The sequence below is a fragment of the Camelus ferus genome, chromosome 1, assembly GCF_009834535.1.
Source record: "Camelus ferus isolate YT-003-E chromosome 1, BCGSAC_Cfer_1.0, whole genome shotgun sequence".
Lineage (NCBI taxonomy): Eukaryota > Metazoa > Chordata > Mammalia > Artiodactyla > Camelidae > Camelus > Camelus ferus.
In genome coordinates, this window is record NC_045696.1 from 23231406 (window position 1) to 23248935 (window position 17530).

At 32.3% G+C, this 17530-nt stretch overlaps 1 protein-coding gene across 26 annotated transcripts in view; it reads right to left on the bottom strand.

The window, feature by feature from the left end:
• LOC116662781 overlaps positions 1–17530 on the bottom strand; it is a 551908-nt gene that overhangs the window by 326979 nt on the left and 207399 nt on the right. The window contains exon 3 of one of the 26 annotated variants that reach the window (XR_004318859.1): positions 2886–2999. The exons of 23 other annotated variants lie outside the window; for them this stretch is intronic. Coding sequence is in view for 1 of the 3 variants with exons in the window: in XM_032477203.1 (XP_032333094.1) it covers positions 2960–2999 (40 nt within the window). In the remaining 2 variants the exon portion in view is untranslated. Of the gene's footprint in view, positions 1–1057; positions 3000–17530 lie in introns of those variants that run through there. 2 more of the 26 variants (XM_032477203.1, XR_004318894.1) reach the window with 2 other exon arrangements.

A 17530-nucleotide genomic window follows, 5' to 3' on the forward strand; every position in this document is an offset into this window, starting at 1 on the left:
TCTTGGAAATACCATTGCTTGTCAATAGTAGGTTCTACAATGTCTTTGTTTCCTAATTTTTTTAAAAGTTTATATTTTCTAAAATTGAAAAGATACTGAAATGTACAGAGAAGTTAACAAGCCACCCATAACATACAGACTCCTACTACCCAGAACTAACCACCAGTAATTCCTCAGCCTATTTGTTATCAGTATTCTCTGAAGAAAAATCATTTTATTATTTTTTTGCTAGGAGTCATAGTCACTGTAAATAACTCAAAAAGTATTTGTCAAGAAGTAAAAAGTACAGTAAAATGCAGAAATAACTAGAATTGATATTAGGGGGATTTCATTTTAGACATTTTTCAAAGCATACACATAGATGGGATGAACGGTAAATGATACCTTCAAGAATATTGAATCATTACAAATGCCATTTTTAAAGTATTAAATTTAATTTCAATAGACTATAACAAAAGAATGAAACTGAAGATAGTAATGAAATTCTAATATTTGCTTATAAAAATATGATTTCTTTCAATTTTCTTTTGGTTTAAGAAAATATGCAAAATATTGAAAAGTAAAGTCATTATCTTTTTTTTAAACTACATGTAAGGGATCTGAGTCTGTATAATTTTTTTGCTGTGAAATACAAAGATATTATCAGTTTCATATGTACCAATCTCGCCTCTTCGTACTTCCGAATTTTTAAGCGTGAATGTGCTTAAACTTACATTCTCTAGCTTTAACTTTCAGTTATTTATGTTAAAACATTACCCTTAGCTGCTAAGTTTTAGTTTTATACTTAAATAGATGAAAGCTTACTATTATCCCCCCCCCATTATGCTCTTTCTTTTTCTGTATTTCTTTATTTAATTAAAATATTAACTGGCTTGATTTTATTGTCATGATGATTTTGTATACACATACAGACATCGCTACTTAGCTATATAAATATAAATGTATAATCACTCCCAAATAAAACAAACAAAAACAAATAAGACAAATAAAAAGAAAACAACTTTTTTTCAAAATTCCAAATACTAACACAAAGGAATGTATTAAAATTGTGCTCTCAACTAATTCATATTCTGTAAATGTCCTTTAACTAGCTAATTTCAAAATAATTTAATTAAGGTGACTTCTCTGTTGACAAGATATTTCTAACTTTCATTTCCAATGTTTACTTAAAAATTATTTAAGGAAATGAGCTATTTTTAAGAATAGCCTTAATACCTATACTATATTGATGTTGGAACTTTGTTTCTAATCTTCAACTCCTCTGAATTTATAAACTCATGTAATTAAGTTACTGTATTAAAATGAATTATACTGAAAGCACAGATTCACATTTTAATATATATACTAACTTTCAAGGTGGAAAGATTAAAAAAAAAGCAAGCCTGGAGGCATGAGAATTGTAATTGCACACACACACACACAGAGTCTCTTGCATTTGTCACAGTTGGATCATTCAAGCAGTTTGTCACCTAAACAGACTACTTCCTTCAAACTCATCCCGCAGGAACCTAAGAACAGGGAGCAGGGCCTGCGCCAGTGAGCACCTCTGTCCCTCCATTGACTTAACTTATTTGCAAGGGCTGATTATGCTCATACATTACCAAGGAAGGAAGGAAGAAATTAGCTGTGACTTGGTGGGATCCTTATTTAAATTTCACATGCTCTGATTTGAAAATTATGTATTCTGATTCAAAGGGTATTATGATTTTGACAGGCTTCATGACACTCTCAGCTACCAGCCCAGCAACATGATAGTCACATTAAAGCTCAGGATGAAATAACAGGTCTGACAAAATGGATAACCTGTGACAAAACAGCTCATTGGGAAATGTCATCTTGGGCTTATGAATTACCTATCATCAGACATGCTTAGTACCCAGGAGGCTGGTGGCATCACCAGAAGAACATTCCCAACCAAGAATAATTACATTTCCCTGGAAGCAGCTTTCAGAATATGCTTTCAGACTGTCACAATTAAAAGCAAAAGCTTACTATCAGATACAATAGCATTACAAAATAGGCCCTTTCAAAGTCAATAATCCTGTAACTATCATACAGGGGTAAGTGGTTTGGGAAGTTTTCAACATAATTGAGAAACATGGACTTTACTTATTCTTGGAATGATAAGAATAAATAATTGAAGCCCCATATCATGATCACTCAAGAATAGCATATGGGGGTGGGGAAACACAACGGTTCATGCCTTCTCCTCACTATAGGTTTCCCAAGGAGAGAGAGCATTGGTCTCTGACAGGATTGAAGACAAAATGCACAAATCCAGCCTCACTTAATCTGTCTTCAAGATATTGATAATGGAGAATGCTACCATGTGCAATCATGTAATTTAGGGATGTGCTTAGCCACAGAGAAACAAATGTATGCACAAAAACTCCAAGGGTATGAGAGCTATAAAGAACTAAGTCTTTGGATGGTGGTATAAAGAACTTGGTGCAGTGATAATTCATACATACACATACACATACACACACACACACACACACACAAAAGCTTGATTTAATGTCCAATATTTAGTAAATCAATCAGGTCACTATTTAAAAATTGGTCAAACTATTAGGTAGATTGCAACTGACAGGTAGAATTGCCATTCCATATGCGTTTTAATGCAGTTGGATTAAGAGGAAAAAAGGTGAATGCATTAATGTTACACAACTCTAAATGTTAGCATTATTATAAAGCAATTTGTAGTAAAGAGGGATCTAGAAAATCTGTTAGTGATTATCTTTTAATACGTTCCCCTAGTCCCTACAGACATTGCCAGCAGAAATATTTAGAGCTGAGCAGTTGAAATTTTCATAAATTATTTCTAAATAACTAATTTTTAAAAGGGAACAATAAAAATGGTCAAGATTAACTTAAATATTAACCTCATGTGGTTTCAACGGTGCAGAAAGCTGCAGTGGAATTTTTATGGAGCGTTTGTCTCCTACTAAGACATCCATTAAAGCTTGTGAGGTTTGTCTGTCTTTTTAAGTGGCATCCTAAAAGCAAAAAAAAAAAAAAAAACCTTAAAAATTTTATCCAACTATAAGTACTTGCCAAAGATGAATAAGAAATTACTCATTCATATCTGAAAATACTTTTCTGACAAAAGCTATTGAATTCAATTACCATAAATTTAATATCCTGATCACTCATGCTGGAGAATATTTGTTGTAATGCTAACAGTCAATCTCCCACATACTTTTACTTATCTTTCCTGCCTTTAAAGATTGTAGTCAGCTTCAAGAGCACCTCTGTTAGCTTTAGAGATAAGCAATCACTCAAGGAGGGACTGACAACTGACCCCATGATTTATAGAAACGGCTTTTACATGCCAATTCAGTGAATTCTTCAGTTAATTTTTTTTTTCAGATTTGTAGATGTGTGGGTAGAACACATGGAAACTTGGTAACTTCATCAATATAAATGTCAGTATATTTTGTATCTGTCAATTTGGTATAACTTACTGACCAAGACACATTAAAAAGGTTTTCACTTACCTTGCTCAATGTTTCCATTTTTGGTACACTACCTTTCTCTTTCCCTTAAAAATATCTCAGAAGCAGTAAGATCAAGATTTATCCTTTTCTGGTCATACTATTTCACAGAACAGATTTCTAACTTACAGGCAAATACAATTAAATCAACTAGACATGGCCATCTGGAGTTTGAAACCACCAAATAATGGAGTAACTGTTAAATGTATTAGTCTAGCTCTCTGAGTGGCATTTTTCCCTTGTGTCATCATGCTAAGTACTCAGGGATATATCCATCCCATAATTTGAGACAGCTAAGCCTGCAGGCAAGAAGGAGATAGAAAGCAAATGAAGTTTAAAATACAGAAAATTGATTAGAAATAGAATTGAATTAACACCTAGAAATTAGATTGCTTATTTAATTATTTCATTTAGTTTTCATTTTCCTTCAATTACTTTGTAATCTTTTGCAATAAATGAAGCCAAATCATAGAAAAAGTTTTGGCTTTCTCTTTTTATAAAATTAGCCCATTTCATGGACTAGAAATGTGAAAATATCTAGTTAACTATTAACTTTTTTAGGCAATATGATTACAGTTTGAGGACCCAGTTAAATGGAAATGTTTTTCTAATGACTTTGAATTTCTTCAGTTTGCAACATAAAAATACCAAATGATCTGAAAAGAATGTTTTTGAGGCAAAAGTATTTTTAAAACATCAATATCAACTGAGACATAAAATACTACTGCAAATGCTACCATAGTTTAGGCTCTCGGAACTGGTACATTTAAGTATGTCTTTGTACTGAAGGTATTAAAAAGAATGATTTACATATGTATAACCAGAGACAAGCATAAATATACGTGATGTTAGGGAAACTAAATAGAAATAGTAAGCAATATGCTAGGATTACCACACACACATGCACACAGCACACAGCACACAGTTAAACATTCAAAGAATAAGAGTAGAATATTAAAATTACTGCCACTGGATGGTCTGTGCTTATTAGTAGGCAATGAATCCTCTGACACCAGATAGAAAGAAATTTTGGGTATTTAATCATAAAACGTGGATGATCAAAAACTTTGCTTACTCAGGATCAACATTATGAATTGAAAATATAAAGAGGCACAGGTAGGGAGTTGCTCTTAAGCCTACTGTGTGCATGCCTTGCTTATATACTGTAAGTTAAGAGTAGAGGTTGGCCCAGGAGACTCATGACTTAATCAAGTAAGCACATACCTTCTATTGTCTTGGCAGCAAGGACCAAAATGCAGTGTAAGCCCCCAAATGCCCTCCTTCTTCAGGCAACCATTAAGGCCTGGAATTCCATGACTAGTTTAGTCCATTAGGTTAGAATATAAAACGTGCTATTCAGTAATTCTCTACTAAATACAAAAATTCCCAGAAGATAATATTCCAAGCTATTACCAGTGACAGTACAAGTGTCTTGACTGAACGAGCCTTATTTTCCATTTAATTCTGGCTTATTTTATATTTTTATTTCCACATGCATTTCTATTTCTCTAGTCCCTACACAAAAAAGGAGACTATCTATTTTGTATTCTTTAATTTCTGTAAGATGACATAATAAAAATCATCTAGCAACTTACTTCAACAACATAGCTAGGGGGAACTCAAAGATGTTTTAACTGAGTGTCACATTCCTAAGCAATATCCAGCAACAAAGGTTAATTGTCTTGTATCTATATATTCTCCCTAAATAACTACAAAATGCCAGCACAAATATCATAACAAATATTATTTGCAAAATTTAGATATCATCTTTCTTGACAATTTTTCCCAAAGTTATATTTGGTAATGCTTAAGTTTAACTATGAAAGAAGAAACAGTGGCAGAATGTCTTTTAGTAAGTATTTGCTATTTAATTCAACAAAATTATTGGGGTTTTTTTTACTCTATCTAAAAGATTTTTTAAGAGTTTAATTTCTTTTTAAACATCTATCTTAGGAGATTACCAGTATTATAGAGGATAGGGTCACATAATCTTTCACATGGAACCAAAACATCAAATGTGGAAGTCAATTTGTTTCTTGAAGCCTATGCCTTTAAGGAGCTATAAGTAAGTCCAAGATCAGGACAGGACATGATGGATAAATTCCACATGTTCACAAAACTAAGTGAAACAAATACTATTTATTCTATGGATTCGTAAATTATTACATTTTCAGTGAACGGTAGCTTTCTCTTCTTGAACTGGTTCCGAAATCTTTCAATGAAATTAACAAATTTTGTATTTTAAGAGCAGTAATTTATGACAAGATATCTATTGTGTTAATAGCTATGTTGATGCTGCCCATGTTTGTGAAAACCTAACTTTGAATCACAAAACTTTCCATTTTAAAGACATTAATTGCCATTCAGAACATCCCAGATAAATGTAAGCTGAAGTTCACTTAACTGAGGTGTTTCAGTAGCAGTAAAGCACAGGGGTAACTTAGAACCAAGTACAATATGATAAGAAATGACTTTTAAATAAATTGCTTAATAAAGATGACACGGAAAAACATCTTACTCACTGAACTATTTATTCTGGAAAATGTCCATAAAAAATAAGTTACATGGTAATACTAAAAATAGAAACATAAGGAAATTTTAAAAATAAGTAATTTATCCATCATTTATAAAAATAATTGGAAGAATTGAGAAAGTACCTCTATACTAGCAGTAAGAAAAGTAACACAGAATAAAAGATTTAAGGTATTTTTTTTTTGGGCTTGGATTGATTTGGCTTTAAAAACATATATACATTTTATTATAAAGAGGACTACCAACACGAAAATATGGGGGAAAAGCTTTTGTATTCATGATGCTTCTCAAAATTATTAAAGACATCAGTCAGTTTCCCAAATTTAATAAAAATTAGTAAAATAAAGCAAGGTGACATTTTGTGATATACAAATATGTAGACATACATAAACTCAAATCAGCTCCTCAAAATGAACTTTGATGAATTTATATACCAGAAGCAAAAAGAAATGCTGATAATACGTGAAATCTCTAATACTCCTACAGATAATTTCTTGGTGTGGTGACTGGAATGCTATCATTTTGTAGGAAAAGCCTGTGATAATACTGAAATCTTTACAAAGGTGCCTAGTATCTCCATCAGGTCTCTCAGCCTGACGGGGAAACAGGGTATCAGTGGAATGCATACCCAAAACTGTCATACAAGGCTGACAGTTACAGCTGCTATAGTCCAGACAGTTTTGTTTTCAAGGAAAGAGACAACATAGTTAAAGAATACTACTACCTGTGGTAATTCAACTTTGCATTTTATATTTGGAAATACAGTGGAATGTACCTCAGGCTATGATATGATCTGAATATTTGTGTCACCCCAAAATTCACTGAGCCCTAAACCCCAAAGATGATGATATTAGGAGGGCCTTTGGGTTGCACTTAATGTCTTGAGGGTGGAGTCCTCATGAATAGGATTAGTGCCCTTATAAAAGTCCTCAGAGGAAAAAAAAAAAGAAAAAAACAAGAGTCCTCAGAGAAATCTTTAGCCTTTTCCATCATGTAAGGACACAATGAGAAGGCATCTGCCAGGAATTAAAAGAGGATTCTCACAAGAAGGTGACCATGCTGGTGCCTTGATCTCTAACTTTCAGCCTCCAGGACTGTGAGCAATAAATTTCTGTTGTCCATGACCCACAAGAAAAAAAGTCTATTACTCTCTAGATTTGGAAAATCTTTACCCTTCAAAATACATATTCTCCAATGTGAAGCAATCATATTTAAAAACTGGTACCCAACATCTTATTTTCAGCCTTGGGGCTAAAATGTTTTACAAATGCTATGATAAAATACTATTCAAATGAAAGTTATACTTCAAAGTTATATGATATACTTTGCTTCCCAAGGGGTAGTGTAATTCTAATGACAATCCAGTAATTTAAATTATTTTTATTATTTTATTCCTGGAAGTCACTATGCATCTGTGAAGTCTGTGTTTCCATATCCTGTCTCAAGGAAGCTGACAACTATTAATTTCAAATAATCTATTAGAATGGAAACAAACTTAGAAGCAGCAGATCTCCCAAAGCATTGTTTAGATTACAATTTATTACTAATGTACTTTAAAGAAAGTATGTTTAAACTAAGAAATAATGGAGCAATTCTATGTTTTAGGCATAATTAGAACAATTTGAATTTAGTTCCAATTGACACAATATTGACAAATACTGACATTGTCAATACTATTTTAAATTATGTAAAATGAAGGAATGTGTAGTTTTGTTGGAGACTCAAAAATAGTCTAATGCATTTTAGTTAACTTATCATAAAGGAATATATCCTAATTTAATTTGAAAGATTATAACATATTATAATAATATGAATTCCAGTGGCATGGAACAAAGACTGATCAACATGTTTTTTGATTGAACCTGTATATCAATTCACATTAGACCAGCAAATGCACCAGAGCTTCTAATAGATTTTAATGCTAAACTGGGTGTGTATAAGTCTTTCAAATTTCACAAGGATGATATTTCATACTTTTAATCATAATCCAAATCAACTCTATAAAAGTGTTGACTCTCTCTGGATAATACCCTGAAAATGATCACTAATAACTAAACTTCTATAAAAGGTAATTTATACAGTTAATTATCTGTTGAAACTATGTATTCTAAAAAGTTAAGTAATATTCATGATGTTTGTAAAAGACCTCAGTATTTTTTTTAACATTTTTTATTGATTTGTAATCATTTTACAATGTTGTGTCAAGTAAGATCTCAATATTTTTAATTGGCATATAATCACAGTGAGTATTATTCACAAATATGCAAAAGCACATAGTAGGCTTTATTTCTGGTTTTTAAATTTTTTTGTTTTTTACTTTTCTTTTCCCTGTTATTTTTATATTATTGCATCATGGTTTCATGTTATTTTTAATAGACCTAATAGGAAATCTATCATAAACCATTACTCTATCTTTCCATATACATATAAACCCACTAACACCATCGCCCCCACATAAACATATATGAGACATGTACATGATACATATACATATTGAAGCTATTCTAATGCTCCCTATAAGGGGGAAAAGGAACGTGCACATATGATCACTCTTACATTAGAAATGCCAGTGTATGTCAGAGAGCTAATGAGGGCATCTTTGACTTGCCCCACATCCCATTCCTTCAGAATTTAGATTCCTCTTGAAAGAGATAGAGATTCCAAAGTTTCCTCTACTTACTGAAAGGCCATAGACACTAATGACAATACTACATTTCTACAACACATGCCATGACAGACAATGAGAGCTTCATCACTCTTCATAAACCAGAGGACTGACATGAGTTTAACAAAGCTGCTGTTCCTCACATGGTCCCCAGTACTTTCAGTGGTTGCTCCTAACTCATCAGGCTGCTACTCCTGATACTGGAAAGAGCCCCAAGAGTAAATACAATCCCAAATGGTTCCTTATTATTCTGATGAATGACTTAGCATTAGAGTTCATGACAATCAGATGAAGAGAAATAGCTAAAGCTGCTCTACTACAATGATAAGAGTTTTTAAATTAAACTTCAAAAGCCCTTTGCAAATTGTTGATTGAAATACATAATAAAAACTATCCAGTTGGGCTATGAAATAGCTCTCATCTAGCCTGGTTATATTATAGAAGCTCCATGGGAGAAAATCTGGGAACTCTGGGATCCACATAAATATATGTATTTGAAAAATGATTTTTAAAATGTGTTCAAATGAAAATGCTTGCCTTTTTCAGTCCAAATGGTAATTATAGAGTACCTAAAGCTATTACATGAAATATTGCTTCACTTTGTAGGAAGCATAATGATGTAAAAACACACATTTCTATCCATTTTATATGTCTGAAATAAGATGATATAAAATTATGGCAAAGAAGTTCAACTCTCATATTGGAAAATCTGAGCTCTATGAAAGTAATAAACCACATGCTGTCTGACAAACTGATAGGGAAGACAAAAGAAAAATCAATTAAGTAAAAAGAAATTACTCAAGCAATGGAAAAATAATATCATCTGTTCCATTTTCTAATGTAAATATGTAACTAGGAAATGGATTCTATGTTTAACATAGACAAGCAGTCTTTCAGAAAGGTCTTAATGATCTGTTGTATTTTCCACAGCGATTGTGCTCATTTTCCATGAAGGTCGTGTGCGTATATCCCAACTGTATGTTCCTTTGGACTCTTTTTTTTTTTTTAAACCTTTGTCTTTTCTATAGAATACCATTAGGATATATGAGAAACATGGATATTATATATATTAAAGTATTACTAGTATTTATTTTAATATTTAAGACTGTTGTGTAAAACACTTGGTGAGTGATGCTGATTTGTTCATCACGCAAAATTACTTTTACGTTGTATAGTGGAAAATCTCTTGAGAGATTTGCCAATTACTCTCAGAATAAGTGTATGCCTACAACAATAGTACAGGTGTTTTCTTTCTAGGATTAGGCACACAGAAAAGAACAAACCGCCTAAAGTAACTAATCTATGGCATAGTAGTAATAACCAAGATTAATTATGAGTTGATTAATTCCAAATTAATCTGAATTCCAATAGGCAGCTAGAAAGAGGTTTCACTCCTGCTTCTACCCAACCGCTCTGGGCTTGCCAGGAAGCTCTGTCAGTGAACACAGAAACTGCCTTTCCATGCCACCTCCCTCACCTTCTACCCCAGACCACTACAGAAAAACTTAAATTCTGGAGGTGCCAATGGTGACTGGAGTAGAGAGGAGAAAAGGCAGTTAGGAATTTCCATTCTTTAGCATTTCAATTCCTGTCTGCTGTAGGACAAAGGATAAAATATCTGAGTCACTCAAGGGGGAGCAGCTGCAATTCAGGAATTCCCCAAAGTCAGTCTTATATTTAAACTAATCACAACTGCACAGAGGGCAGCCACACAGTGATCCTCTTCTTGCAGACCGCTACCACACTGAAGTGACAATAATTAAAGCTTCTGCAGTGTGTGTGGGTGTCACCGATCTTTCATCCACCATTATACTCCCAAGATTTAACTTGAGGTTTTCACTTTTCCTCTTAGTTTAGACAGTCAGCTACCAGTGCCCATTTTATTGTCATGCATGGGTGAGAGGGGCACCAGGAAGACTCTTGAGTTCACCTTCTAAATAATCCACTGTGCCAAATAGCTAAGGCTGCACATAATAAGCAAACAGTGAATTGTATCTTTATACAGTTATTCTAAGACTTCTGGATGCATCTTTCCTTTAATATGTTCACCAGCTGCAGCAGACAACTCCAATCACTGACACAATGTAAATTCCAACTTCTATCCTGTCAGAACCTTGATTTACTTTGGGAAGTCAGTGCTCTCAAGGAAAATTACTCAATTTCTCAGCTTCTCATAAAGCCAGAGCAGGCAAAGTGACACAGTTCTGGCCAGTCAGATACAGGTAGAAGACATCCTCTCCCAAATTTAATGGTGTGGTCTTGCTTTTTTGTCCAGTTTTTCTCTATTTCCTTCCTAAACAGTCAACACGAGGCGATAGGGCCCAGATGCGCAGTAATTAGCTATCAAATGGAAGAGCAAGCCTGTGGATCAGAGGCCCCAACATGGACCACAGGGAAAGAGCCTGGGATCTAAAGGGCATCCCTGAGCCTCTGTATTAACCCTAGTCATGGCCTGATCTCAGGCTTCTTGCAGTGTGACACAAGTAGTTATGCTTCTGTTCAAGCCCCTGGGATGGGTTCTTCTGCTCATTGCACATGAATTTCTAACCAACAGACTTTTAAAACATGACTCAGTATCGATTCTAGTGGTATTTTAGAACATCACATGTGCTAGCACTTTGCTGAAGAGAGATTATACGTATGGGACAGGGGTTGATCAACATTCTCTGAGGCATCTTTAAGCTGTAAAACATTATGCTTCTACAGCAGTTTACTTCTAGTGATAGCAGTTATAATTTCTGAATCACAAAGTGGGACAATTTGTCTGAAAATTTTTTTTATGTTTTTATGTAAGTAGGAGTCTGCGCGATACAGTCTGGATTCTAGAAGTATCTAAATTTCTGCAATACTTCCGTTGTTTATGGTCCTAGCAGAAAAGTATGATTAAAATTTGAATCACCTCAGAAAAGTACAATGGTGCATTCTAAAATAGTAACAGAAAAAGACAAAAAAAAAGTGCTGAGAGAAAGATTGGTGCTAAGGGTCAAGAACATGACAGCCATTAAATCTGTTTTTTAAAGATGCTATTCCTTAACAAAAAATAGGTGATTTTGTAACAGTTTAGATTCCTATAAGTGGTTTATTACTTTTTCCTGGATAAAGATCACGGAATTGTAGTAATAAAAAAGACATACCTAAAAATGTATGCTCTGACCAATTTTTTTAAAACATGATCTATATCAAAATCACTGGGGGTTGTTGCTAAGAAATGTAAATTCAAAAGACATGCTGAAGATTTATTTAAAAATCTCAATTTCTGGGGGAAGGCTGAAGATTCTGTTTCTAAAATAATTTGTTCTGCATGATTCTTGTGCTTACCACTTTCATTTGAGAACCTCTATCATAGTGGACACAGCAGAGTACTAAATCTCTTGATTTACAGTTTGGAGTTGACTTCTAGCAATGGCTTAAAATGCTTGGCATAAACCTTGGAAATCACATCAAACACTCAGAATCAATTTCTTCCATATTTAACTTTAATGATAATGTCCCTAGAAAGCAGGGTCTAATGCATTATCTTATATGAGATATTTTTAGCCATGATATACTGTGGCATAATGAGACAAGGTCCTTCATGATATTCCTCTTGAAATCCATAAGCTATGTTTTTTTTAAACAGACAATTATATCTAACATAATTTGTCTGAGTTGTGTGAAGGCAAGGATGCCAATAAAGTTGTAAAATGACCTATCTGGAAAATGAAAGAGAATTTTTCCATTTTATAAATTTTAATATCACTAGTAACGTAGAGCTTGCTTGAGATGAAGCATCTTAAATAGAGCAAAGCAAAGAAGCTTCATTTCAATTGTTGCTATAAATTGTGCACATAAACATTGAAAAAACTATAATATTGATAAAAAAGAATTGAAAAAATTTTTGACGATTGCATGTAAAACACATAGAATAGATTCTAGCAAACATAAAGCCATTCAACTATTTAAAAATCATGGAAAAATGGTTAGTCTTAGTTGTATCAAAATGGGTGACAACTTTTTAAAATTATCAGATTACTAGAACAGTATTCTTTTTTTTCCCCCCACAAGAATTTATGGATTTAGAACTAGTTTCTACCATAACTAGCAGCTTGGCCAAGTAACCAAACTCTCTAAGAAATATCTTTATTCAATACATCAGTTAGCAGAGTCACACATTATTGAGAATTAATAGTAAGATGAGATATAAACCTATTCTACTCTTGAACTTGTACATTGCTTTATACTAAATCTTTCAAAGGAGGGACATTGTTACATGAACAATATATAGTCATTTTTGATTATATGATTTTCATCTAAATAAAGCAACTGATAGAAAAAACAAAGATGAATAGGCACTCTGTGTGCTGAATTGATGATATTAATATTTATACTGAAGTTTTTTACTAAAAGATAACATAAGAGGAAATTGGAAGAGGAACAAACTCTAAAAGTGATTGGAAGGACAGTTTGGGAAAACATACAAAATGGAAGTATAAAGATAGATTAAATACATTAAATTTCATTATACAAAATTAATGATTAATTTTACTATTTTAATGCCAGTGAAAAAACTACTCAAGATGTTCACAAGTGACAAAAGGTAATAGCAGTAGATACAGAATCTCTGGTGTGAATTAGAAAAATTTTAAAGTCACCTCATAACAAATATTTTCTTGGTCATATATTTGCATGCTTGGATTCTTTGTAATATATTTTACATCCTCATAACATAGATGTAAAAAACTTCTCTTGCTGTAAAAGGCAGTGTTTTCTTGAAAGCTTTCCATAGAACAAATCCCTCAGAAAATCATGCCATATAAAACACATTACATTACCACAAATGCATTTCTAAATACGACAATATATATCTAGACAATGGTGTTCACTAAATTATACCTAAGTCATCACTAATTAGCTTAAGCATCCATAAGAGAGAAGTTTCATGATATTTATTCAATTATTCTTGACTCATCCTTGAAATTGTATCTTAATATATTACATATACTATTAATTGTGTCCTTGCTTTCATGTGTGGCACAAGATGGTACATCTTTGGGAAAGGAATGACAATATTTAAAAATCTATGTTTTTATTATTAATTCAAATTGAATTCTATCTTTTAAAGTAAAAGTATTGTTTTTAAGTTGACAGTGAAATTATTTTATCCTTGAAAAGAACAATAAAGCTTAACCTTTTAAGATAACTATAAGTTGAATTTTGCTAAGATCCTTTCTTTATCTGAAATACTCAGAATATGGTGGGAAATAATTTTATCCTAATCTAGCCATGAATTGTCACAGCATTTAAACCTACACTAACATGACAGAACTAATAAGCTGAGGACTTTCACATTTCATTTGCTTAAACTCAAAATATCAAGCTTTATAAATTATGACATTAACATAAAGGGTTAAGTGACATGTGTACAATTCACGTCCCTACTAAAGGGCAGTTCACATTCTAAACTGGGCAACGGAACCCTGCTAGACCAGTCTATTTGTGGCTATTCTCATTTTGCTATTTAGCTAAGTTTTTTATTTGACTAAGCATATATTTTAGCCATCAATTATTTCCAAAAAATTATAAGTAACAAGAAATTAGTTCATAGATGCAAATTTTTACAAATAATTGCAAAATTTAAAAGTTGAAAGTTTTCAAAAGTTTTGTTTTTGAAACATCACATTTTAATGACCAGTACTTAACTATTACTTGGACCAGAAAAGATCTGTTAAGAAAATTTAAATTTCCAGCAGGAAAAAGAAAAAGCAAATTTAAGTAATTCAGCAATAGCAAATAGATATTTTAAAAAGACACAATTTAAAAGCTTGAAATCATCTTTCTTTAAAAAAAAAAGTGTAAAATTATTTTTAAAATATATTATTCATCTTCCAAAACAGAAATTAGCTTTTTTATTAATGAACACCCAGAATCTAAACTTGGGGGAGGGGACATATCCCCTAAGGCCTAAGCTTTCTATAAACAGTAAGTTGTTCTGGTAAAAACTCAACCTATCATACGGCCAGAACCTGACAGCAGCAGAATCTTATCACTGAAACTCAAATTACTTGCCAACATTTCCAAGGTTACTGGAGTGAAACCATCTCAACAAAAGCATGTTTTTCATTAGGTAGGTTTGTGTTCTTGGATGCTGTATCTATTATATATGGACTTCCTTAAGAGATACAAGAAATTATATAAGGCCTATCTGATAAATGCACACAGAATAACCAGCTTCTTATTGTTGGATTAAGTTATTTTAAGCAAGAAGTTATATTTTTTAAAAAATCACCAAATGCACTAATTATAACCATTTCTTTCCTTTTGTAGTAGTACAAAGTGTAGATTCAAGTATATTTAATGTTACTCCAAAACCAACTGCTTTTGAGTTAGGAAGAAAATAATTACAGTGTTCTTTAATTAAAATTTCTTTGAATTTAGAAAAAATAAAAAATGAAGAGCATTAAAATACCAGTAACTCTCTAACATTTCACAAGATGTTTTATTCTTGTAAGAAAACGTCTCTTTTAAAGAAGTGACTTTCTATTTCTTTGCCCCCTGAGAAAACCTCAGAGAGCAGAGAATTAAACAAAGGTAAGCTTCATAGGCATTGAATTAGAATATAAAATAAGCATGTCTAATTCATATATAACAATGCCTTTTGAACAAAAAACAACCCCCAATCCACAGGACCATGTATCTGTACATGAAGTTTTCATCATAGTCACTGTGTAAACACTAAAACATTAATTTGAGAATTAGATCATCACTAAAAGAATCTGAAATATTGCAAAGTTGTTCCACCCAAGTGATTAAGCAAATTATTATTCTAATGGTTTTTATTTTATAAAAAGCAACAAGTACTTAACCTTAAAAAAGTTCAAAAACTATGAGAAGAATCATTCAGACATATTCACAATTCTTCAACAGCTGACTTCACCGTTAAATATAACTTATTTGTTGTAAAATTCTACTTCAAAATAGTGTTTTACTGCTTATTTGTAGTTATTGAATCAATAAATAATCCATGGAAGTGAAAATGTGAAAACTGTCAGGAGTATTTATAATTAAAAATGATAATCTATGTCTAAATAAAAATTGTACTTCATCTAAATAGAACACTTCTCTTACGGTGGTAGAGTTTTCCATTTCACTAAGGTAATAAAATTCTTCTCAAAACACATAATAATTTAAAATTTTTCATCTCGAAATTTACTTCCTCTTAACTGTTGAAAATGTGCTTTTTAAAGAGTAAGATTACTTGCTAAATTCTACTTTTGGTATCTACTTAAACAATCATTTCAGACACCTCAAATAATTTTTTTAAATCTAATTAAAACTTGTGAATAATCTACTAATTAAGTCCTAGCTCCCTAATTATGATTATGTTCTTTATATGATAGAAGAAATTTTTTACAACTAACCAAATATAAATTTTTCTCCATTCATATTTCAAAAAAAGGCATTGCAGAATTTACATTTGAATTAGATTCTTTTAATACATAATTTAAAAAACAAAACAAAAAAATTTAAAAAACAATTTATTATAAATTTTGTAAAGATTTTGCTTTTAAGATAAAAAATTCACTATTAATTAAGCCATTTAAAATCTGGTTATATTTTCATTTATTCTTCATATAATTTGTAGACCACTAAGGAGTATAAAATGCTTCATATCTGTAAAAGTTTAACATTATAAAGCTAATAAACCTATAAATTCCTCTAAAAGACAGGTAGTACAATAATTTATTGTAGCAGAAGATATTCTTGGAAACCTGAATCATAAAATAAATCGCCTCTAAATAATTATTCTGCATGTTTAAATTCATTTTTATAATTTTCTTGGGGGAGACAATTTTATCTGAAAGTGTGAGAGAGAAAAACACTTCAGTCAGTTTTGATGGCACCTCACATGATTAAACATGTTCACAATAATGAATGTAAATAAATGTAGGTCCTCTAAACATCTTTGGTGCCCTGATAAATATTTATCCTTGTCTTTTGTGATAAGGTCTATTGTCTGCAGTCTCACTAAGGCAGAAGGTGGGGAGGGACACCTCCAAAAGAGTTCGAAAGACCACGGATGTGGAATGGGTGTTTCTATACAGAAAACATTTAATTAAGATCATTTCTGATTTTGAATCTCCCTCTGTGCTGATGAAAAGGCAAGCTGTAAGGAAGAAGGAGGGCCCCCGCTGGCTGTAAACAGGGTAGAACAAATACCCTGCAGCTCCAAAACAAGGAAACACAGGCCCCCCTGCTGGCTAGCAATGGGAGGAAGTTATCTCCCACAGACTTCAGAGATAAGTCCAAGAAAGGAATATAGATATGAAAAACACAGGCTCATGGAGAAGGAAGAGGAAATGGAGCTAAACCATTCATCATGGTTTAGTTTCACTGTTTTGTTAGACTGCAGTCAGATTTCTGAGCACTAAATGGCTGGGGCTTTATACTTCAGAAATCATGGCTGTTTATTCCTAAAGGGTCGGGGAGGATATCCCCTAATACCCTACTATATTAGCAGCAGAATGATGTATCAATAGGCTGTTTTCGTACATCAGATGATGAATGTTGTCTCATTACTATTTTGCATTAATAAAAAACTCTTTTCCCACTGAATCTCAAACAATAAAATATCATAATAAAGCTGTATAAATGGAGATATTTAATAAAGAAAATAGAATGGAATTCACATGTTTCTCAAAATGTTAAACATTTGAAAGAAAAAGTTTGGCAGTTCAGTTTGTAGTTTTGAACCACAGTGTCTTCAAGGAAATTAGAGTGGTGATCTTAGGGAAAACCTGACTTATCCTTAATTTGACGGCTTCTTTGTAAAGTTACGGAAAATGAATTTGAAAAACCT